Source organism: Bubalus kerabau, chromosome 22, assembly GCF_029407905.1.
Source record: "Bubalus kerabau isolate K-KA32 ecotype Philippines breed swamp buffalo chromosome 22, PCC_UOA_SB_1v2, whole genome shotgun sequence".
In the NCBI taxonomy this organism is placed as follows: Eukaryota; Metazoa; Chordata; class Mammalia; order Artiodactyla; family Bovidae; genus Bubalus; species Bubalus kerabau.
The window spans coordinates 16,759,755-16,784,434 of NC_073645.1; the positions used below are offsets into that span (position 1 = coordinate 16,759,755).

The 24,680-nt window shown below is 42.0% G+C and overlaps 1 protein-coding gene across 1 annotated transcript; it reads left to right on the forward strand.

Moving 5' to 3' along the window:
• The first annotated feature begins 239 nt into the window (after positions 1-239).
• Positions 240-6,081, forward strand: HHEX (hematopoietically expressed homeobox). The gene is made up of 4 exons (XM_055560465.1): positions 240-665; positions 2,800-2,978; positions 3,134-3,184; positions 4,989-6,081. The coding sequence occupies exons 1-4, from the start codon at positions 299-301 to the stop codon at positions 5,205-5,207; spliced, it is 816 nt and encodes a 271-aa protein (XP_055416440.1). The 5' UTR covers positions 240-298; the 3' UTR covers positions 5,208-6,081.
• The last annotated feature ends 18,599 nt before the right edge of the window (positions 6,082-24,680 follow it).

Sequence of the window (24,680 nt, forward strand, 5' to 3'; positions counted from 1 at the left end):
GTCCCGAGTGTCGGCGGCGGCTGGACACCGGGGCGCCGGGTGCTCAGAGGCGGCTAGCAAGCGAGCGCGTCCCGGGGGCGGAGAGCTCGGCCGGCGGGGGCGGGCCAAGGGTGGGGGCGGGAGGCGGCTCCCGGGGCTCCGCGCCATTGGCCGCAGGGCCCGGCGGCAGGAAGGGGCCAGAGAGCGCGGCCCCACCCCGCGGCCGGCGGAGCCTATCGCCGGGAGCGCGGAGCGCGGATAAATGTAGCGCCGCGGCGCGGGCCGGCAGCTCTCCGAGGGGCCGGAGCGCGGCGCAGCCATGCAGTACCCGCACCCCGGGCCGGCGACGGCGGCGGGCGCCGTGGGGGTGCCGCTGTACGCGCCCACGCCGCTGCTGCAGCCAGCGCACCCGACGCCGTTCTACATCGAGGACATCCTGGGTCGCGGGCCCGCCGCGCCCACCCCCACGCCCACGCTGCCGTCCCCCAACTCCTCCTTCACCAGCCTCGTGTCCTCCTACCGGGCCCCGGTGTACGAGCCCACGCCGATCCACCCCGCCTTCTCGCACCACTCCGCCGCCGCGCTGGCCGCCGCCTACGGACCCGGCGGCTTCGGGGGCCCTCTGTACCCCTTCCCGCGGTCGGTGAACGACTACACGCACGCCCTGCTCCGCCACGACCCCCTGGGTAAGGCGGCCGGGGTCATGGCGGGGCCGAGCCGGGACGGCGGTGAGGAAGGCGCCACTCGGCAGGTGGCAGCGCCCTGGAGGCGGCGGGGGCGGAGGGGGAGGCAATAGAAAGTTGTGGCAAAAGCGATTGAAAAGCGGCTGCCGGGCGTGCGCGGGGGACCGGAGGCGCGGGCCCGGGCGGCGCGCAGCCCAGACTGACCGCACCATGACTCAGATTGGTTTTCCTGCACCTTGCAGGCGTCGGGGCGCGCGGGCCAGAGCTAGACCGCTGGCGCTGCCGCGGGGGCCGGCGGCCGAAGGAGCCTTGGGGGCGCTTGTCTTCCGGGGGTTGGGAGGCTCCCTTAGCTGGAGGGACCGGGAAGGCAGTGCCAAGGTGCCCCGGGCCGCCCCTGAGGGGCAGGGATAGCTGTCGGGCCCCGGGTGGTTACGGAGCTGGACCTGGTTCAACAAGCTTGTGCAGTGAAAGAGCCTGACCCTTTCCGTTCATACAGGAAATCTTGAGTTCTCGATAGGAGTAAATCTGGTTTCAGAAGCTGTTAAGTGTTTTCCTGGCTGCATGAAGCAGACCCTTCCCCCGGAGTAGTGCACGCTGCTGATTATTTTATCGACATCCTCAATACAGACAAATTCAGGAAACACTCGACTTCTGATAGCCGGGATCCGTTTTTCTGATATTGTTCATTTCCTCTGTGTGGGATGTGACTTTATGGCAGCTAAAATAACCAGTTGCTTCCTTTTTTTTTTTTTTTTTTTTTTTTTTGAGGCTGTTTTGCACCAGTCTGAATCCTGACGTAAGCAAAATCTCGCAAAAAAACATTGCCCGCTTTCAAAGCGTTTAGCGCAGACCTGCAGACCGACGGGCAGACGGACTGACTGACCCACCCGTCTTTGGAGTAGGGAGGGCAGCGCGGACACGTTGGCCGAACGAAGTTTGAGGGACATATACCCTCAGTGCGCGCCCTAAGAAATGAGCCACCTGTGATCCGCGCCCAGTGGCCCTTGGGGCCTCCGGGCTTCTGAAGCCTCCGGTACAGAAAACGCGACTCCTTGCCTTGGCCCACCAGGCTTTTACGTCTACTCTCTGTTATTGGCAGCTTATGTAGGCACCCTGGAGATAACTGACATTTTAATTAATTGACTTTTTAGTGTCATCATTATTATGGTGTGGCCCCTCGCTCAGTTCTCCACCTTTCTTTCTCATCGCTCTAGAGACTTTCGGGGGAATTATATTTTAGTGGTGTGGTTTTTTTTTAAGTTATTGTGTTTTTTTATTCCATCCTCGAAGGTATGATGCTGCAGGCCTGGTGTGGCTCTGTTCGCCTGCTGGGGCCGGAGGGAGACCCTCGGCCGGGCGAGCCTGGGGGCAAACGTTTTCACAGAGCGCGCCCTGGGTTTCCTCGGGACTACGCAGGAGGAAGCAAAGGGTTTTTCGAGATAGACCAACAGGAAACACATTGACGGAAATGTTGCCATAGCCCACGGGGTGGCTTTAACTGGCCGCCCCCGCCGGCCGGGTGTGAAATCAGAGGGGGGCCTGCGCCCTCCGGCCAGGATTGGAAGCTCCACTGACACCCATCGCTTGAGCCGGAGGGCTTCCCTGGTCGCCGGGTCGCCTGCCCCTGGCAGCGACGCTTTGGCTAGTGTGACAGACCCTCTCCCCCCAACATAACGCACACACGGCTCTTTGGAAAGTTTGGTTCACCAAGGGAGAGGACCCCTCTGCAGGTCTTCTAGGCTAAAAAAGTTAGTTGTGTATACATTCTGAGAGCGACTGGTTAAAGAGGTTATGGTATTTTAAGCTCAGCCTGTAGTCAGTGTTCTTTGGGGAATCAAAATGATTGTATCTGGCTCTGGGTGTGATGGTTGTGTGGGTCTGTGGGCATATGAATGTGATCTTCGTGCGTATGCAGTGTAGGTGTATGCCTTTGGATGTTCCTGTGTCTCCGGGTGTGATGTGTACTGGTGGGAGCCTGTTGGGTCCGTGTCTCAACGGGTATATGTGAATGTGTCTGATTGAGTGCCCAGCAGCCTCCCTTCCCCTTCTTTGTCACCCCCTCGCCCAGTGCAGGCTGGTCTACGGGTGGGCCGGGCTGCTTCAGGGCCGCCTCTAACCAAGACGCTCTGGCCCGCAGGCAAACCCCTGCTCTGGAGCCCTTTCTTGCAGAGACCTCTGCATAAAAGGAAAGGCGGCCAGGTGAGGTTCTCCAATGACCAGACCATCGAGCTGGAGAAGAAGTTTGAGACCCAGAAATACCTCTCCCCGCCCGAGAGGAAGCGGCTGGCCAAGATGCTGCAGCTTAGTGAGAGGCAGGTGAGTCTCGCTGCGGGCCGGGGTCTCGGGGCAGAAGGGAGACAGTGAGGCCGCCGGCAGCTGTTGGACTCGGAAGCTCCTGAACTTCTCCCCGCCTTCCCAGGTCCCTCGGGATTCTGGACTTGTGGCAAGTTTTATTTCTGTCTTTTCTGTAGGTCAAAACCTGGTTTCAGAATCGACGGGCTAAATGGAGAAGACTAAAACAGGTATTGACATGGTTCTGTTTCTATGGAAATAAATATTTTTACCATGTTATCTCAATGCGGGGCCTGTTGTAGGTTGTATGCAAAAGTCATTTGAGGGGCTATTTAACCTCTTCACCTTGATTAAAAAGGCAAATAGTCCTGCTGAAGTTCAGGATGAGTTGTTCAGGCGGCAGTAATGCTAAAAGCACCTAATGCAGTTCCTATATCAATTATGCTTGGGTTTTCACACACTGGCTAGTAAAACTCCCAGCTAATTGTTTTATAAACCCCATATGTTGTTTATCTAATTAACGCAGGAAAGATAAAGTAATTGACAGTAAATGACTTAAGCAGTTATCTTTGGGAGAAAATTGTTTCTTTTATTTACACAGCCATAATAAAACCAGGCAGAGCTCAAGGGTAAATATAAGGAAATAAACACCTTTAAGTCTTGTTTGCACTGTTTTTTAGAAGAATTAAATATCAAAGAGTTTAAAAATTATTTTCCTTCTAATTCTAGCTCTTAAAATGAATATAAAAACAACAAGAGACTATCCAAGCCTGTTTGAAAAGTAGCTTAAACTTTCTGACAGTCTTTTCTTCCAGTGACCTTGTTACGTAATATGTGATAAAAAGTAAAGGCTAATTCAGTTTTTAAAGAAGCTGTTGACTTAGAGCTAAAGATTTGTTTTTGATGTTCTAATCTGATATTTTCTCCAAAGTTATCTGACAAATGCTGAAGTTTTCACTTACCAGTTTATATAGTTTATAATAAATAAAATTTGTTTGAAATGAATAGGGAAATTGAAAGCAGTATGCATTTTCAAATTTAATAGTCATAACTTTTTCATTAAAAACAATAATGTTACAAAAAACACTTTAAAACAAAAATAAAATTCCCATAATTTCATTATTCTAACACAGTTTTTAAAATTTCGAGTTTCCTCTCAATATCTGAGCCTTGTATCTTACCACATAGTTGTAAGCTTGGTAAATCTATTATTCTATAGTCTTGTTTTAGGGGGAAAAAAACTTTAGCAGTATATCATAGTTTTCTTTAGTATTTATGTGCATTTTAGACAAAAACAGGATTAAAAATTTACTAACTTATTTAGTTCTTGGTCAAAGGTAGTTTATCAGGGACTTTTAAAACAGTCGTTCCTGTGTAATAAGGGAATATTTTCAAGAAATTTCCTCCAGATTTTAAGTAAATTATAGTTAGCTCTCTTTTCAATTGGCAACATTCTTCCAATTCTGCATTTTTCTTAGCCATGATTATGTAACTTGCTATACATATTTATGTGTGTATATGTTTATAAACTTAGTCCAGAAAATGCATAAAAAACAATTCAGTCTAATAATTTTGAAACTTTATCCTTAATGCATTATTTAGCATTCATATTTTTTAAATGTCTAAAAGACTTTTGTCAGTTGGCAAGGTTTAAATATTTGAAGAATAAAGATAGTGTGTATCTGTAGTGATCTGATTTCTTTTTCTTCCTAAACTTTTAAGAACCTTGATACCATGGGTCTGGGCTGGAGTTAAGTATTCATTTGACACAACACATTTTCAGTTATATTTGTGGTTAGTTGTTTTTATCTGGCAAGAAGAGTATAATTGTTCTCTGATATGACAGGAACTTTACCTTCCAAGTGAGAAAGAAGCATAAATATGTATTTTCTGAATAAAAATATTATACCTGAAAGCACTTGATAAATTAAAAATTAAAAAAGATGATGGAAGATGAAAAAACATTTGATTTATATCTCTCATTTCTCCATATTTCGTCATCCGACCAATCTCTTTTTCATCCTCTTCTTTTAGGAGAACCCCCAAAACAATAAAAAAGAAGAACTGGAAAGTTTGGACAATTCTTGCGACCAGAGGCAAGACTTGCCTAGTGAACAGAATAAAGGTGCTTTGGATAGCTCTCAGTGTTCACCCTCCCCTGTCTCCCAGGAAGACCTTGAATCAGAGATTTCAGAGGATTCTGATCAGGAAGTGGACATCGAGGGCGATAAAGGCTATTTTAATGCTGGATGATGACCACTGACATTGGTGTGTTCGGAAAACTGGGATTTGCTACAGGAAATCTCCTTGGATGAACCTGAAAACTGTATGAGAGAGAGAATCAATTTTCTGGTATTCTGGAAATCTAAAATATTCGGTGCACTGACTAAATAACAAACTCACATTGAAACCTTAATTTTGACTTAAATAGTTTTATATACCGATTTTAGATTGTATGATAAAGGGACTCTTCCCTGATTAAATTCACCCACTTTAAAAAAAAAAAAAAAATTGTTTTTTCTATTTATAAAAAGTAATTTTGAACTTTTTGGTTAAATTTTTAAGTTATAACTTTAAAGATTTTAATAGGAGCTTCTTGAATGACTTTTCTATAATCGGTTTCTACATCCTGGAAAAGCAAAGGAGCATCCCAGATCCAGAGGTATGCCTTGGAAAGGGGGCCCACAATTCAGGCAGTCTTGGAATATTTTAAAGAAAATGTTACTTACTTATACATTACATTTTTATAGTATTGCCTTAAATCCAAAGCTATCTCTGAGTTCTTGTCTGGGGGATGTATGTATCTTTTTGTCAGAAAGATATACACAGTTGATAATCTTTAAATGCTTGTTTTGGGCTATCAGTACCTGTTTGACCGAGGTGTTAAGGGGATAGTAAGGTCCAGTTCAAGCAGAGAAACTGACTCATCAGTGACTAAATTTAATCACAGATGAACTAGAAGTAGCAGGTTAATTAAATGTAAGTAGATTGTAGATATGTTTTATATTAAACAATGTGTATAATGTGTGTATATATAATTGTTCACTGTAAAAAAAATGGCCAAAATGTTTTTTTTTTTTTAATGAGTAACTTGTCTATAAAATAAATACGTTGGTGGGACAACTGACCTCGTTGAACCTCTCATTCTTGGATTTGAACAAACCCAACCCCTTATCTTACAGCGCCTGGGGTGCTTGGCTGGGCGCTGGGGCTGGGGCGGGGTCGAGTGCAGGGGCGTCCGTCTGGAGCGTCTGGCGGTGTGTCTCTCGGCTTCTGGCGTCTCGGGAAGGCGGTTCTGGGTGGCGACCGGTGGCAAGCACCTGAAAGGTAGATGTGGGCCTTTCCCACATCTGGGTTCGCTGGGGGCTGAGTGTGAGTGTGAGTGTGTGTGTGTGTGTGTCTGGAGCAGCAGGGAAGGCCCGCTGCGGACCCGAGCCCTGGACGCGCCAGGCGGTGGGGAGAGCAGCTGCGCCGCCGCCGCAGCGGAGCACCATCGATTCACCTTGGCTCACGGGGCCGGCTTGGCTCGCGGGGCCGGCGGGGCCGCCGTCCTTGACCGGCCTGAGTCAACATGCGTCATCCCTTGGCGGCCGAATCCAGGTTGGGGGTCCGCTTAGAGGGCTGGGGGGCCTTGGCCGGTAGGCGGGATGGGGGAAAAGTAGTGTGTGCCAAGACAACGGTTCTCACTCTTCAGTGAGCTTCAGAATCTCCCGCGGACCTTGTTGGGACTCATTGCCCACCCCATCCCCAGACTTTCTGATTTGAGTAGGTCGGGGATGGGTCAGGAAATTTACCTCTAAAAAGTACCCAGGTGCTGTCCAAGCTGCTGGTCAGGGGTTCTAAGGCACTTCTTGTAAGAAGAAGCAGGTGAAACTCGTGATCCCCGCCTCGCCCTTTCTCCAGCTCCCCTCCTCCCGACAGTTCCTGCGGAGCAGGAGACTGGCAGCTTTGAGGAGCAGGGAAAGGGAAAATGGGAGGCATTTCGAGGGTGAAGGAGCAGGGCTGAGGAAGAGGTATTGTGAGCTGGGGTGGAAGGAAGTGCTGAGCTGAGGGTGGGTATGGGGCTGAGAAGAAGAGTGGGCAGAGGTTTCTCACTGGCCCAGGTATTGCCAGTTCAGCTGCTTGCCTAACTGAGCCACCAGGTTCCGGACATTCCAGGAAAATGATGACCAGAGATCTGTGAGGGGAGAGGCCAGAAATCTCTTCCTCTAGCCTCATCCTCCTTGGAGGTCTCTAGTTTTTGTGGACTTGGATGCCTCTGGGCTGAGGTCCTGTGAAGGAGTGACTCTGCCCCTGGCCTGGCTTGACCAGGGCTGTGGCTCCCCAGACATGAGCACTCAGGTGAAGAGTGAAAAAGTCAGTGCATTTAGGGATGTCACACCTTCTTGCCTCCTGAGATTGCAGGAAGGCCCTTGGAATTACCTGTGAATTTTAATTTCTGAGAAAATTTGTCCTGGGTTCTGAAGCAGACGGGTGTGCATTGGCCTGGAAGCTTAAGGATTTCGGTGGGAGATTTAGTTAGCCTCAGTTTCTTCATCTGTTGAATGAAGATGGTCTAGTTGACCTACATGACCTCTACCAGCCCTTCCCCACCCTCCCAATTTCCAACTCAGTTCTCAGTGTTGGAGCCCAGAGTAGACATCCAGCCAGAGGGTCTTTTCTCCTCAGCAGTCACGTTCCAGGCTCCCTGACCCTGCCTGACAGGTTTCATCCAAGTTTCAAAGGTCATAGTCAGTCTCATTTGAAAAGAGGACTGACTGTATCAGAGTTTGGGGAGAACAGGAGGCTTGTGGGCCTGATATTGAATTAAAGCAGTCCTGAAATCAGTGTGTGTGTGTGTGTGTGTTTCGCTCCTGGAGATAACCTCTGGTTAATATTTATTCTTGAGAAGAACTATCGTGACTATCAAGCCGAGAAATAAAGGCTTATGTATTGATTGACACTACAAAAATTGAGAAGTGAAACTCATTTTAAAGTAGACAATCCCTGAAACCAGGCCGTTTTCCAATTTAAAGCTATTCCCAGTTCTCTGAAGGTTGCTCCTATTCTGAATCTAAGTATGTCTTTAACAATCCAGTGTGTGTTACGTGAAGGAAGTACAGTATTCTCAGGACACAGGTTGGCATTAACTATTTTCTAAAGTGTCCCATTGCAGATTGCCAATGAATATTTACAAATTCTTCCTACAATCCAGGCATTTTTCATTTGTTTGTCTTTTGGCTATTTCATGTTGAAGCAGCATGTATGACCTTTACAGCACAACTCCTGTCTTGTTTTTAACTCTTTTTATCAGGAGATTCAACTTGAAAACGGTTATCATTTAGCAGAAAGACAAACAGAAAAGCACATTTTGTAAGCAAAACGTTAATGATTGGAAGAATTGCCCTAATTTCATCATGACAGTGTGTGATTAATCCCCTGGGTCATGTACTTATACTTTAAGTTATTCAGTTTGTCAGTCTTTGATATTCAGAACCCTTCCTAACTTAATAGGATATTGATTTTGCTGGATGATGTACTTTGACTCTTTAAACAACATCACTTTTAGGGATGACTAGCTTGCTGTGTAGTATTTTATTTAGAGAACTGTTGCATAAGGTTTCTTTTTCTTACTTTTTATGGTTTTCTCAGGGTGAAAGCTGATAAGACATCTTGTGGGAAAAGAGGAAACCATCTCTGATAGTGAAAGTACCTATTCTCTTTCAACACTTCTGGAAACCTTTTTTTGTGTGTGGTTTCATTGCTGTGAATATTCATTTTAGTTAATGGGGGCAGGGCACAGACTTAAGAAAATGTATCTAGACTTGGGGGAAATGCATTTAGCTGGGGACAGAACAAACTTACCCAAATTCCCATTCCAGTTATACTACCTTGTAGAAGGCGGCAGGAACTCAAAAACTGACCCTTTTGATTTTTTTTTTTTAATCTAATGATCAATGATCCTCTAAATGTGTGACTGGAGGTGATATTTATGTGAATTCTGACAACATGGGACAAAATTTGGAAAACTACACAATCACTCAGGATGCTTCTAATTAGTTAGGAGTTCAGTATCTTGTAGTAAAAACAACCAGATATTGTACTAACGTTTACTTTTCATCTCTTTGGGTTTCATGAAATTCCAGCTGGAATCTCTCTAACCTGATTTTTATCCCTTGATATGTTTTTGTGGATATTGTTGTTGAATCCAAATGAGAAACACTTTGGAAATTCCTCGCACCTACCAAAATATCTGACATCTAAACTCCACAGAGCCGATGTAGTCTACCCCTTCCGACGTAGCGGTGGGGAACCCTTCTCAGGAATCTTACCCAACCGGATAAGAGCAGGAATGGAAGTAAGGCAGTCGAATCCCCTCCACCTCCCTTGCCGGCTGGGGGCCTTGGGCTGAATCCGCAGCCTCAGTTCCTCGGGGAGGTGAGCGGCTCACCTGAGAGGAGGCATCAGTACCTGGCACACAGTGGGCGTCAGGTGTCAGCCAGAAAAGCTAGAAAGCCCCCACTGAGTCTCTTCTTTTGAGGCAGCTCTTTGATTCGCAGTCGCAGGCGGGAAACCTCTTCAGTCGGATGTACACAAATCTCTCCAGACAATAGAGAGGGCCGCAGGGAGGAGACCTTGGGCCTGGCAAAGGCATTTCCTGTCTGCGAAGGATCTTGACTTTGGCGCATCCGGCAATAGCTAAGAGGTTTTCGAAGCGTCCGAACGCTTTCTCGTGTGTGTGGCTATTTCTAAAAAAAAAAAGTCACTACCAATTTCAAGCGATTTTCAGATGACAGCTAGTAAGATCATTTCTCACTTAAAAAACATTTTTTAAAAATTATTTTTTTTCTAATTTGGAAGAGTTTGGTATCATTCACAATCTTAAAAATTAAAAAATCTCAGCACTCCATAACAGTAGGACAAGAAAGGATTAACGGTATCCCCCCTCGCCCCCGTCCCCCAGCCACCATTAGTAGAAACTTGCAGAACTGAGAAATGCCTGTTCAGTTTTGTCTCCATTAAACTTGTTTACAGTTTACTTTTACAGTTTGTGTCCTCTATCCCTTCTCACCTCTCCACCTCCACTTCTTTTTATTTATTCCCTCTTCCTCCATCTCAAGATTACCGTTCCTCATTCAGTTTATTTCCCCATTAACAGAAAATTAACAGTCTCAATTCTTCAGACCTCACAATCAGGATTAAGATTCTCTTCCAATACAGAAAATTTCAGCTTTCAGGTGGAAATCCTGAGTTTTAGGGCATCGTTGCCAGAGTCCTGATACATTGCCCTCATCCCTCCAAGGACAGATGTTTTAATTCAGCTTTTTTTTTTTTTTAAGCCAGGAAAAGCCATAATAGTGATAATAATAATCAAAAAATGATAATACTTGTGTCCTCAGGGGTCAGGCATTTGTGCCCTGGGGGAGGGTGGGTGGGCAGTGGAGCTGCCCAGGAGATGGTGCAAGAAAGTGTGTAGACACAGGATGCCCTGGCAGAGGCTTCTAGAGGTTCTAACGCAGAGAAAAGTAAATGGAGGTAGTGAATATGCTTTCACGCTGCTCTCTCCATTTGTCCCACTCTCTCCTTCCCCCGCCTGGGTCCATAAGTCTGTTCTCTCTTTTCATCTCCATTGCTGCGGGCAAATAGATTCATCAGTACCATCTTTCTAGATTCCCTGTATATGCTTAATATACGATATTTGTTTTTCTGACTTATTTCACTCTGTATAGGCTCTAGGTTCATCCATCTAAATAGATAGCCAGTAGGAGTTTGCCGTATGACTCAGGCACCTCGAACCAGAGCTCTGTGACAACCTAGAGGGGTGGGATGGTGTGGGAGGTAGGAGAGAGGGTCAACAGGGAGGGGACATCTGTATATCTAATGGCTGATTCATGTTGATGTACGGCAGAAGCCAATACAATGTTGTAAAGCAACTATCCTTCAGTTAAAAATCAATGAATTAAAAAAAGAAAAGTAAATGGAGGGCTGGTCTAGGGAGAGAGAGAATTATGTTCATAGATTTGAAAGGGAAGGAGGTCAGGGAATAAGTAAGACTAGAATCTTTGGAGGTGTTTGGGTTCCAGCATTTTGGAAAAGGGATTGTGGACTGCATTCTCCCCTTCCAGTCACACGAATCTCTTTGCTTTCGCACTTTGTTCCATCTGGAACTCTCCTTCCTCAGATTGTCTCCTGGCTAGTTCCCTCACCTCCCTCAGGCTTGGCCTTCCCTGGCCTTCTATTTAAAATCACAACTCCCTCTTCCCTATTCCCCTCTCACAATTTATTGTTCTGTATTTCCCTTATTACAAATGGATATAATATTTCAACTTATTTATCACTTATTTGTCTCTCATTGAGATGGTATTACCACAAGCATAGGAATTTTTGTGTTTTGTCTACTGCTATTGATCTCCAGCCTGACACATAATAGGTGCTCCGTAGTAAGTGCTCAATGATTGAATGAATGAATGAACATATACTGAGCACTTACTAAATAAGCATAAATATTATAGGAGTCCTTCACATATCTTATATCATTTAATTCTCACAAAGATCCTCTGAGGTGGATGCTATTGTTGCTCTGTTTTCCTGATGAGGAAACTGTCACTGAGAAGTTAAGCCCAAGACCTCAATTATTATCCAATCAGTGTTGTAATGTGGACTTCCTCGTTTAATCTGTTGTGCCTCGGACAAGAAAATGGCAACCCACTCCAGTATTCTTGTCTGGGAAATCCCATGGGCAGAGGAGCCTGGCGGTGTACAGTCCATGGGGTCGCAAAAGAGTTGGACATGATTTAGAGACTAAACAACAACCAAGCTGGTATCACTTCTCGCCCCAGGCAGTTACAGTGTGTGGACTTTCTTCACTGCTTCACCCTTGAGAAGCTATCAAGCCAAGTCTAATTCTAGCTATAAGAAGATAGTTGAGAGTTTTCATTTATTTTACTCTTTCTGCCTTAATTCAAGTCCAGCAGTAATTCTGGAAGGGATTACCCCACAGTATAGGGGATGTGCAGTTTCTGTGTGTATAGCACATTTTTCTGTTACACAAGAAGCTAATAAACTGGAGCACCTTCTAGTTTTCTGGGGAAATGAGCATTGTAAAATACGCTTTATATTTTTCAAAATGTTAAAGTTCTACCCCTGGCCCATATTATTTGGTGTTCCCATTGTATAACCTGTTTAGTATCATTATATTTCTCCATCTGATCCACTGATGCATGTCCCACAAGGGCCTCTGAACGTAGAGCAGCTCAACGGCTTACTATGGGGCCCCCAACATCTAGCACTGGGTTTTTCATGCAGTAAGCTTTTATGAATATTGTACTACAGAATGAAAGTGAAAACCACGTGCCCTCCCCAATGGAAAGGGGAGACATTGCCCCCCTCCCCAAGCCTTGCACACTCATTGTATTTCCTATTCCTTGGCCATCAGAAACATAGCTTCCCTGGATGGCTCCAGGCACACAGCAGAAAGACAGTGAGGGCTGCAAGTACAGGAGAGAGTCTTTGCTGGGCTTGGTCGTGGGCTGGGGAGGACGTGTTTAGGTCTGTTTAGTGCCTTAAATAAGCACTGAAAGAAGATATTCACCCTGTTACGGACATGAATTTTAAGAGGAAGTGCTTCTGTGGGTTTATATTGGCCATCCTTCCCTTAGATTTGGCGATTTCATTTCAATTTCCAATTCACACTTCTCAGTTTCAATCAAGAGTTTCATTTAAAATGTACCTCCTTTACTGAAAAAGGAGACTATTTGAGGGTAGTCTGTTATTGCTACTGTTTTTTATCAGCATCATCCATTTAGCAAATGGAAGCAAGAAATGCAAATGTTTTTAAATGTTTTCTTAAAGTAGTTCATGACTTGCAAAGAAACAAATGTAGAAGGAATATAAAATGTTTTTTGCTTCATATTCTGCTTCAAGGTCTTGGCTTTCCTTAGCTGCTTCTGGAATCTGCATTGCTACAGACTTTCCATTAATTGTAAATTGGGCAGACTTATTCAATAAATGTTTAAAAAATGGCCTTTGAGTGCAGGTTTAGAGGTCTAGAGGAAGTGGTTTCTTAGACACCTGCCTCCCATATATTGAGTTGATGGTATGTAGGTGGAAGGGGGTGCGACAGTTAAGATGATGTATGGTACTTCTGATTAGTTAATTGAAGGTAAAATTTTTAGCTTCACCAAGCAATTACCTGATCTCATTAAGGGCTTTAAAATCTCCCAAATGTGATTTTGCCTGAAGCACCTGCCCCTTGATTAGATGGTATTTCAGGCATTAAGAAAAACACAATCACAATGTTAGTGGTAACCAGAGAATTTAAGTCTGCAATTTCTGGAAAATATATTGTTCTGAATTTTAGTCATTATTCATTATCATCTGAACATGGAACATTAAAATATATTTACATTTGTAGGGTGTTTTACTTTTCAACAAGTTAAAAAGTATCATGTTTATAAAATATGCTTTTTTAAACTAATGAAAAAATTTTATTGCTAATTAAAAATTTTTTTTCTTTTAAATTTTTACTCTTTGGCCATGCCATGCAGCATGTTGGATCTTAGTTCCCTGACCAGGAATTGAACCCATGTCTCCGGCATTGGATGTGCAGAGTCTTAACAGCTAGACCTCCAGGGAAGTCCCTATGCTATTTTAAATACTTCATCTGAACTTAAAAATTGAATTGCAAAGTTTGCAAACACTTAAAAACAATGATGCTGTTCACATATTATAGCTAGACACTTATTTTTCCAAAGACACAATCCATTTGTAGTACCAAGACTCCTAGGTAATTGGAAGGAAAGAAGCAGAGAGACCAGGGGCATTGTCAAGAAACAATGACAGCAAATCTTTGCATATCAGGAGGGCTGGGAATATTAGTAACCAAGCTTCTACCTGTTTTTCCACTCGGGGAAGTTAAACTAAAAAAATTGTTTTTTCTAAAAACAACTTTCCAGGATTAATTTGTTTATGTTATTACACATGGTTGTTCATGATAAGAAAGCTAATAACAAGTCAAATGAGCAAAGAAGAACCTCAAATTTATTTTAATTCTGGACATAGAGTCTCTCAGTAGTTATAATATTTTTACAAATAACCAACTAGGGCAGACCTGTTTATAGAACTGCCCCCACCAACGCCCTCTTCTCTCCTCATTTTCATTCAGGGCCTCCTGTGCCCACTTCATCCCGCAACGTAGTATGATTTGAACGACAATTAAAGTGTCCTGAACAAAGGCCAAATCTGGCACCCCACACCCAGAACTATCACCTCTTCCTCACCACTTCCTTCCCATCTCCCCTGGCATCAGGCAGGTGACTCCACCTCTGCCAGGGCCGTGGCTGGCCAGCTCTCCTCCTTCCTCTGACCCTGCAGTTCCTCCCTTTGCTCCCCCTTCTCTTTCTTTTGTTTTATTGGGAACCAAAAAAAATCCTTCAAGTACAGTTGAGGAGAGTCAGATTGGATCAGTGAAGTGCCTCTTAAAGAAAAAGGAAAATTATAGTTCTTGAAGTGAAAATTAGGGAAAGTGTTGAAAAAATGCCTTGGGATCTTCATAGACCCCTTCTACTGTTATCTGAGTAGTTTTTATTCAACTTTGCTTTCAGTTTTTATTACTGGAATTGTGACAGTTTTGTTTTCTACCATCTGCCTTGTAGATAAGGGCTGTTTCCCAGTTACATAAGGATTAAATAGGCTTCAGGAGACTGCACCAGGATATGATCTTTTTAAAATCTATCATCTGAATCCACGTTAATTTTTCTTGGTTATGAAAGCCATCCATTCTCAATGTGAAGTAAATGAAAAATAAAATGTGCAGAAGAAAAAGAATTGTCACCTGTGATCCCACCATTTAGGGATTCAAGTCTATGGAAACTCTAGGACAATTTCTTTAGTCATTTTCCCCACTAGTTTATATGCTTCATAATTTTAAATTTTGACATCTTTCATCTTAAAATTATTTTTGAATGGTTAAAAATGTAAATAGTAGAAAAAGTAATATAGTCAAAAGTAAGTGTCCCTCCTTTTCTCTCTCTCCCTGCCCCAGCCATCTAGTTGACTATCAGAGGCAATTTCTTAGTGATTTCCTTGGTGGTCTTTGGCAATGGTATATATTTTTATACAAATGCATTTGTTAAGTATCTACTCCTCCTTTGTTTCAGTACAATACAAATCTTAATGTACTATTCATTCTTTTCTAGATTTTGCTTTTTTCCACAGCGAAAGATCTTAAATATTGTCCTTTATCAGTATACATAGACCTTTTCTTTTTTTTTGGCTGGTTGGATTATATTTCATTTTATGTCTGAATCCTAACTGATTTGACGTACCATTAAGTTGTTTTCAGCCTTTTGCTGTTACATACAATGCTACAATAAATACCTTGCATGCATAGAATTTCTGCTGTAAATTACCTAGGACAAATTTCTAGTGTTGGAATTGCTGATTTGTGTGGTATGTGCATTTTTTATCTGCATAGTTATACCAATTCACTATCATAAATGAGATTATACTGGGTATTCTTGTGTCTAAAATATTTTATGTAAATATAAGTATTTTCTTTTATAGATGTCATTTTAATGATTGCATAATATAGTATATGTTTTTGTGGTGATGTCATATTTTTTAGGAGAAGGCAATGGCAACCCACTCCAGTACTCTTGCCTGAAAAATCCCATGGATGGAGGAGCCTGGTAGGCTGTAGCCCATGGGGTCGCTAAGGGTCAGACACGACTGAGTGACTTCACTTTCACTTTTCACTTTCATGCATTGGAGAAGGAAATGGCAACCCACTCCAGTGTTCTTGCCTGGAGAATCCCAGGGGCGGGGGAGCCTGGTGGGCTGCCGTCTATGGGGTCGCACAGAGTCGGACACGACTGAAGTGACTTAGCAGCAGCAGCGGCAGCATATTTGTTAATTCTTTTGTTTTGGGGTTGTGTAACATTATTTTGTTGTTATAACATTTTCCAAGTTGAGCTCAATTTACATCCATTTCAGTTTAATTCATTCTAGAGCATGTTTATAGAGAGGACGAATATTTGATAAGTACTGTGAAATTGTTTCCTGGGAAAGTTCTATTAATTTACATCAGTGGAGAACAAGGCTCATTTCACCACACCTTCACCAATGGGGGAGTGCTATTTTTCTTATCTTTAAGTACAGGAGGAGAATGGTAGATTAATTTTATGTTTTTTAGTATTAAAAATTAAATTATTTTATATGCTGTTTATTTCCTTTTCTTCTTTAGCATAGTCTTTGCAGCTTAGTCCTTTTCCTATGGATTTACTCAAACTCTTTATGTTGAAGGATGAGACTTTTGGTCTCATTTATTACAGAAATGTTTCTGTTTCTAAAATACATGCTTGTAATTTTGATGTGAAAAATTTTGTGTAGTCAAATATAGCAGTATCTTCTTTATGATTTCTTTTATTTCACTTAAACTTAGAAAGTCTTTCCTCATTCAGAGAGCAAATAAGCATCCAAGTACAATAAAAAAATTTTCCCTAAGTCTCTTCCTATCCATCCTTCCCCCACCCCCCTTTCTTTCTACATTGAATTCTTTTTAAAATTTTTATTTATTTTTTATTTTAAAAAAATTATTTATTTTTTTGACTGTGCTGAGTCTCTGTTGCTGCACAGGCTTTTCTCTAGTTGCAGAGAGTGGGGGGTGCTCTTCAGTTGAGGTACACAGGCTTCTCATTGCGGTGGCTTCTCTTGTGTTGGAGTACAGGCTCTAGGGTGCATGGGTTTCAGTAGTTGTGGCTCCTGGGTTCTAGAGCACAGACTCAGTAGTTGTGGCCCACGGGCTTAGTTGCTCCATGGCATGTAGGCTCCTCCTGGATCAGGGATCGAACCTGTGTCTCCTGCATTGAGGATTCTTTACCATTGAACCACCAGGTAAGCCCTTTACATTGAATTCTTAATCTACTTGGAATTTATTTTGTCCTACAATATGAGATGAGGCTGGAGAAGGGAATGACAACCCACGCCAGTATTCTTGCCTGGAAAATTTCATGGACAGAGAAGCCTGGTGGGTTACTGTCCATGGGGTTGCAAAGAGTCGGGCACAACTAAGTAACTAACACTAACTATGAGATGAGGAACCAAATTAAAAATTTCCCTCAAATATCTAACCAATATTTAGTAATAATTCATTCAAGAATCCTTGCTTTTTGGCCCTTTTCCTATATTAAATATCTAAAAATATGTTGGTTTCTGGACTAATACAGTGTTCTTACAATTTCATTTCTGTACTTTATGTATCTGTGGCTGGCCATAAGGAATAGAACTTGCATTTTGCAGCAGAAGGAAGAGGATCTCTTGCTCATCCTTGTATATAGTCAGCTTTCTCCTTCCAAGGTGTGGTCCAACTTTTGAATAGACAATAACTAGCATTCAATTCAGCACCCCACTCCAGTACTCTTGCCTGGAAAATCCCATGGATGGAGGAGCCTTATAGGCTGCAGTCCATGAGGTCACTAAGAGTCGGACACAACTGAGCAACTTCACTTTCACTTTTCACTTTCATGCATTGGAGAAGGAAATGGCAACCCACTCTGGTATTCTTGCCTGGAGAATCCCAGGGACGGGGGAGCCTAGTGGGCTGCTGTCTATGGGGTCGCACAGAGTCGGACATGACTGAAGCAACTTAGCAGCAGCAGCAGCAGCAGCATTCAATTCTATCTAGGTCTTCCTGCTCATTACCGTTATACCACAGATGAAAGGACTGTCAGAACGTATGAAGCACCAGATTGAAGAACCCCAGAATTAGGAATCTTTAAAAGGACCTAACAGAAGCAGAAGATATTAAGAAGAGGTGGCAGGAATACACAGAAGAACTGTACAAAAAAGATCTTCATGACCCAGATGATCACAATGGTGTGACCCAGACATCCTGGAATGTGAAGTCAAGTGGCCTTAGGAAGCATCACTACGAACAAAGCTAGTGGAGGCGATAGAATTCCAGTTGAGCTATTTCAAATCCTGAAAGACGATGCTGTGAAAGTGCTGCACTCAATATGCCAACAAATTTGGAAAACTCAGCAGTGGCCACAGGACTGGAAAAGGTCAGTTTTCATTCCAATCCCAAAGAAAGGCAATGCCAAAGAATGCTCAAACTACCACACAAATGCACTCATCTCACATGCTAGTAAAATAATGCTCAAAATTCTCCAAGCCAGGCTTCAGCAATACGTGAACCGTGAACTTCCAGATGTTCAAGCTGGTTTTAGAAAAGCAGAGGAACCAGAGATCAAATTGCCAACGTGTACTGGATCGTTGAAAAAGCAAGAGAGTTCCAGAAAAACATCTATTTCTGCTTTATTGACTATGCCAAAGCCTTTGACTGTGTGGATCACCATAAACTGTGGAAAATTCTGAAAGAGATGGGCATACCAGACCACCTGACCTGCCTCTTAAGAAACGTGTATGCAGGTCAGGAAGCAACAGTTAGAACTGGACATGGAACAACAGACTGGTTCCAAATAGGAAAAGGAGTATGTCAAGGCTGTATATTGTCACCCTGCTTATTTAACTTATATGCAGAGTACATCATGAGAAACACTGGACTGGAAGAAACACAAGCTGGAATCAAGATTGCTGGGAGAAATATCAATAACCTCAGATAGGCAGATGACACCACCCTTATGGCAGAAAGTGAAGAGGAACTAAAAAGCCTCTTGATGAAAGTGAAAGTGGAGAGTGAAAAAGTTGGCTTAAAGCTCAACATTCAGAAAATGAAGATCATGGCATCTGGTCCCATCACTTCATGGGAAATAGATGGGGAAACAGTGTCAGACTTTATTTTTCTGGGCTCCAAAATCACTACAGATGGTGACTGCAGCCATGAAATTAAAAGACGCTTACTCCTTGGAAGGAAAGTTATGACCAACCTAGATAGCATATTCAAAAGCAGAGACATTACTTTGCCAACAATGGTCTGTCTAGTCAAGGCTATGGTTTTTCCAGTGGTCATGTATGGATGTGAGAGTTGGACTATGAAGAAGGCTGAGTGCCGAAGAATTGATGCTTTTGAACTGTGGTGTTGGAGAAGACTCTTGCGAGTCCCTTGGGACTGCAAGGAGATCCAATCAGTCCATTCTGAAGATCAGCCCTGGGATTTCTTTGGAAGGAATGATGATAAAGCTGAAACTCCAGTATTCTGGCCACCTCATGCGAAGAGTTGACTCATTGGAAAAGACTCTGATGCTGGGAGGGATTGAGGGCAGGAGGAGAAGGGGACGACAGAGAATGAGATGGCTGGGTGGCATCACCGACTCGATGGATGTGAGTCTGAGTGAACTCCAGGAGTTGGTGATGGACAGGGAGGCCTAGCGTGCTGTGATTCATGGGGTCGCAAAGAGTCAGACACAACTGAGCGACTGAACTGAACTGAACTGAACTATGTATCTCACTATCTGAATCCTCTGACATGGAAGAGCAGATGCCCTGCTTACCAGTCCACTCATATTTTAAATTATAGTATTTCAGTGTTGTATTGGGCAAAACCTTAGATTTAAGAAAATAGCTAACAGTTACTGCAGGGTTATATTTTTTTCCATTTTTTTCTAATCATCATTAATGTTCTCAGTAAAGTTAAATATTTTCTAGATATAATTCATACCCAAATTTTTATTGAGGCAAATGACACATAACATGAAGTTAATCTTTATAGAGTGAACAATTCAGTGCCATTTAGTACATTCCCAGTGTTTTATAACCACCATCTTTATTCTGTTCCAAAACATTTTTATTGTTCTGAAATAAAACTCTGTACCCATTAAGCAAGCACTTATTCTCCCTTGCCCCCAGCCCCTGGTACCCACTAGTCTGCTTTCTGTCTCTGTGGGTTTATTGCTTGTAGATATTTCACATAAATAGAATAATACAATATGTAATCTTTTTGTCTAGCCTCTAAAACTTTAGAATAACATTTTTGAGGTTCATCTGTGTTGTAACATATATTAATATGTCATTCCTTTTTGTAGCTAAATAATATTTCTTTGTGTGTATATACTGCAATTTCTTTATAGTTGTCAGTTGATAGATATTTGTGTTGTCTCTACCTGTTGGTTATTGTGAATGGCGCTACTATGAACATGTGTATTCATGTGTTTATTTGAGTACTTGCTTTTAATTCTTTTGGGTATATATGTAGGAGTGGAATTTCTAGGTCATATGGTAATTCTATAACTATTCGAGGAACTGCCAAAATGTTTACCGTAGTGGCCGCACCATTTTATATTCCCACCAGCAATGTATAAGGATTCCAATTTCTCCATCTTCACCAGTACTTGTTATTTTCCTTTTTTGTTTTTTATTATAGCCATCCTTGTGGTGTGAAGTGGCATCTTGTGGTTTTGATTTGCATTTCTCTAATGACTGATGATGCTGAGCATCTTTTTATGTGCTTGTTTGTAATTTATATATTTTTTATTTTTTATTATTTTTATTTTTTTTTATAATTTATATATTTTTAAAAAATGTCTATTCAAGTCCTTTTCCCATAAATTGGGTTGTTTGTCTTTTTGTTGTTGAGCTGTAAGAGTTCTTTACATATTCTGGATGAACTAATTATGCCATTTACTAGAGCTTTTTATCAGATATATGATTTGCAGATGTTTTCTCCCATTCTGTGTGCTGTCTTTTCATTTTCTTGATAATGTCCTATGGCAGAAAAAAATTTTAAATTTTGATGCAGTCAAATCTATTTTTTTCTTTTGTTGCTCATGCTTTTGATGTCATATCTAAAAATTCATTGCCAAATCCAATGTTATAAAGATTTATCTCTATGTTTACCTTAAGAGTTTTACGGTTTTAGCTCTTAATATCTTAGTCATTAATGTTTTGAGTTAATTTTTGTATGTGGTGTGAGGAAGGGGTTCAACTTCATTCTGTTGTAGGTAGATACCTAGTTTTCCTGGCACCACTTGTTGAAAAAATTATTCTTTCCCCGTTGAGTGGCCTTGGCACCCCATGGAGGGGCAGTTGGCCGTAGATGTATGGGTGTATTTCTGAGCTCTCAATTCTATTCCGTTTTTCTATGTGTCTGTCCTTGTGCTGGTATCACACTGTTTTGGTAATTGTAGCTTTGTGCTAAGTTTTGAAAATGGTAAATGTGGTTCTTTCAACTTTTTTCTTTTTTTCATTATTATTTTGGCTGAGAGTTTGTTATATGCCGGATGCTTTTATAAACTTTAGCACACATTATGTTATGTAATTTGTGACAACTTTGTAGTGTAAATATTAGTATCCACGTTTTGCAGGTTAAGTGATTTGGCCAAGACTACAGATTTGGTGGTAGTTATAGGATTAAAACTAAAATGAACTCCAGAGCCTACTTTCTTAAGAACTACACATACTGTTTCTGCCAAAGATGAAAGATCACTGTAGCTTAGTGACGTTGTTTTCTTTCAGTAAAAGGCTAGAAATCTGTCTGTCCTATGAACATTTCTCATTTGGTAACTCACAGTCAGGCTAACCTGGTTATATGGGACAGATATACTGAAATCCATTATTCTTTTTTATATTTAGTAATTAATTTTTAAGGTTTGTAACTGTTCAGTTTTGCATCTTCCTCTGTCTTCCTCTTTTTGTGATCTTATTTTTTCAGATGGATGTTGTGAGGTTATTTTCTATTTTGAGAAAATTACACAAATCTGATTTATTACCACAACAGCTCAGAAGTGGTTCCTGTTGAAACCCTTCCACACTGTCAATACTTAAGATTCTGTCCTTCTCCTTCACAGGACAGGAAACTATTGAGTATGGGTGATACTCAGTCATGTGTCTTGAACTGAATTGCTATTGAAAAAATCTTAGCCTCCTTAGATGTGTCAAAGCAAATATGAAGATTTTGCCATCATGTATGTGTATGACATTGAAAGTAAATACACAAAGCATACTGTATTGGCAGGCTGTTTCTATGTCTTTGATGTAATATTTATTTATTATTTACATTCAGTAAGATTATTCACTCTTGGCCATATACATCTGTGTTTTGACAATACACCATTGTATAACCACTAGCACACAGGATAGAGAACAGTTACTGCTGCTGCTGCTGCCAAGTTGCTTCAGTCGTGTCTGACTCTGTGCGACCCCGTAGACGGCGGCCCACCAGGCTCCCCGATCCCTGGGATTCTCCAGGCAAGAACACTGGAGTGGGTTGCCATTTCTTTCTCCAATGCATGAAAGTGAAAAGTGAAAGTGAAGTCGCTCAGTTGTGTCCGACTCTTCTCGACCCCATGGACTGCAGCCTTCCAGGCTCCTCCATCTATGGGATTTACCAGGCAAGAGTACTGGAGTGGGTTTACATCACCCTCCAAAATTCCCTCCTCTTCCTGCCCCACTTCTCACCCCCAGTCCCTGGTATCCACTAATTTGCTCTCTGTATAGTTTTTCCTTTTCTAGAATGTCATATAAATGGAATCATATAGTGTGTTGCCTTTTGAGTGGGGCTTTTTTCACTTAGCATAATGCAGTTTTGATTCATCCATGTTCTTAACTTTTAGAAATAGTTAGCTCCTCTTACTGCTGAGTGATATTCCATGGTATGGATGTGCCATATCCATTTACCACCTGAAGGATGTTTGGATTGTTTCCAGTTTGGGGAACTTACAAGTAAAGCTTCTATAAACAGTTCACATAAAAGGTTTTATGTGATTGTAAATTTAATTCTGGAGTTACATAATAAATGCGAGTTTAACTTAATGAGAAACTGCCAAACTGTTTTTCACTTTCTGAGAGCTGTTGTAACGAATTACCACAAACTTGGTGGCCTAAAACAACAGAAATGGATTATTTCACAGTTCTGGAGCCTGGAAGCCTGAAATTGGTTGGCAGGGCCATACTCCTTTTGAAGACTCTAGGGGAGAATCCTTCTTTGCCTCTTCCTAGCTCCTGGTGGTCCTGACCATTCCCTGGCTTTCAGCTATATCACTTCAATCTCTGTCTTAGTCCTTCCTATCATCTTCTTCTCTCATGTGTCTTTCTGTGTCCTCTCCTCTTTTTTCAAGAGGGCCACTCTGATCAATTATTGCTGGGAAAAATTGAAGGCAGAAGGTAACGGAGGATGAGACAGTTAGATAGTATCACCAACTCAATGGACACGAGTTTGAGCAAACTCCGGGAGATAATGAAGGACAAGGAAGCCTGGTGTGCTGCAGTCCCGTGGGCTCGCAAAGAGTTGTACATAACTTAGCAACTGAACAACTGATCAGTTATAACCACATCTTAGCTAATTTTATCTACAAAGACCCTACTCATATAAGGTCACACTCTGAGGTTCAGAGTGAATGTGAATTTTGGTGGGTGGAGGAAGAAACACTTATTCAGTCCACCATAGTGGCTATGTCATGTTGCATTCCCACCTGTATGTGAGCATTCCTGTTGCTCCCAGTCCTTACCAACACTTACTATTGTTTAAAAAAAAAAAAAGAAGAGCCATTATAATAGTGTGCTATCTCATTGTGGCTTGAATATGCATTTCTGTCATGACTAATAATGTTGAACATCTTTTCATGTCCTTATTTTCCATTTGTATATCTTCTTTGGTGAAGTGTCAGTTCAAATCTTTTCCCCATTTTAAATACTTTGTTTTTTCTGTGTTGAGCTTTGAAGATTCTTTATATATTTTGGATAGAAATCCTTCATCATCATGCAAATATTTTTCCCAGTTTGTGTCTTGTCTTTTCATTTTCTTAACAGTATTTTTTCATAGAACAGAATTTTAGAATTTTGATAAAGTCTAATTTATCAATTTTTTTCTTTTAAGGCTTACAATTTAGATGTTGTGTCTAAGAACTCTGCCTAATTCGAGGTCACAAAGTCTTTCTCTTGATGTGTGTTTGAAACAATAAAGATTTTTAAAGGGACTTCCTTGGTGGTCCAGTGGTTAAGCCTCCAGGCTTCCACTGCAGGGGACATGGGTTTGATCCCTGGTCAGGGAACTAAGATCCCACATTCAGTGCAATGTGGGCAGGAAAAAAAATTTTTTTTTTAAGTTGAAGGGTTGTTTATTGAAACTGCCATCCTAACTTCTGTTACAGAGCAAAGTGACGCACTCACATTCTTTTTTCATACTCCTCTCCATTATGGTTTATCACAGAATATTGAACATAGTTCCCTGCACTACAAGTAGGACCTGGATGTTTATTATCTCATATATACTGGCTTGCATCTGCTAATCCCACACTTTTGATCCTTCTTTTCTCCACCCATCTCTCTTGACAACCACAAGTCTGTTCTCTATGTCTGTGAGTCTGTTTCTTCTCTGTGGCTACGTTCTTTTGTGTCACATTTTAGATTCCACATAAGTGACATAATATGATATTTATCTTTCTCTTTCTGACTTACTTTGCCTGGCATGACAATCATGTTCATCCATGTTGTTGCAAATGGCACCATTTCATTCATTTTTATAGTTGAGTAATATATGGTTCCAAACAGGAAAAGGAGTACGTCAAGGCTGTATATTGTCACCCTGCTTATTTAACTTATATGCAGAGTACATCATGAGAAACGTGGGGCTGGAAGAAGCACAAGCTGGAATCAAGATTGCTGGGAGAAATATCAATAACCTCAGATATGCAGATGACACCACTCTTATGGCAGAAAGTGAAGAGAAACTAAAAAGCCTCTTGATGAAAGTGAAAGAGGAGAGTGAAAAAGTTGGCTTAAAGCTCAACATTCAGAAAACGAAGATCATGGTATCCGGTCCCATCACTTCATGGGAAATAGATGGGGAAACAG

Bases quoted from the DNA above. Each gene is read 5' to 3' on its own strand.
- HHEX (XM_055560465.1), top strand. From the start codon at position 299: ATGCAGTACCCGCACCCCGGGCCGGCGACGGCGGCGGGCGCCGTGGGG. The intron at 666-2,799 runs GTAAGGCGGCCG...TCTGGCCCGCAG, and splicing joins GCTCCGCCACGACCCCCTGG to GCAAACCCCTGCTCTGGAGC. The intron at 2,979-3,133 runs GTGAGTCTCGCT...TCTTTTCTGTAG, and splicing joins TGCAGCTTAGTGAGAGGCAG to GTCAAAACCTGGTTTCAGAA.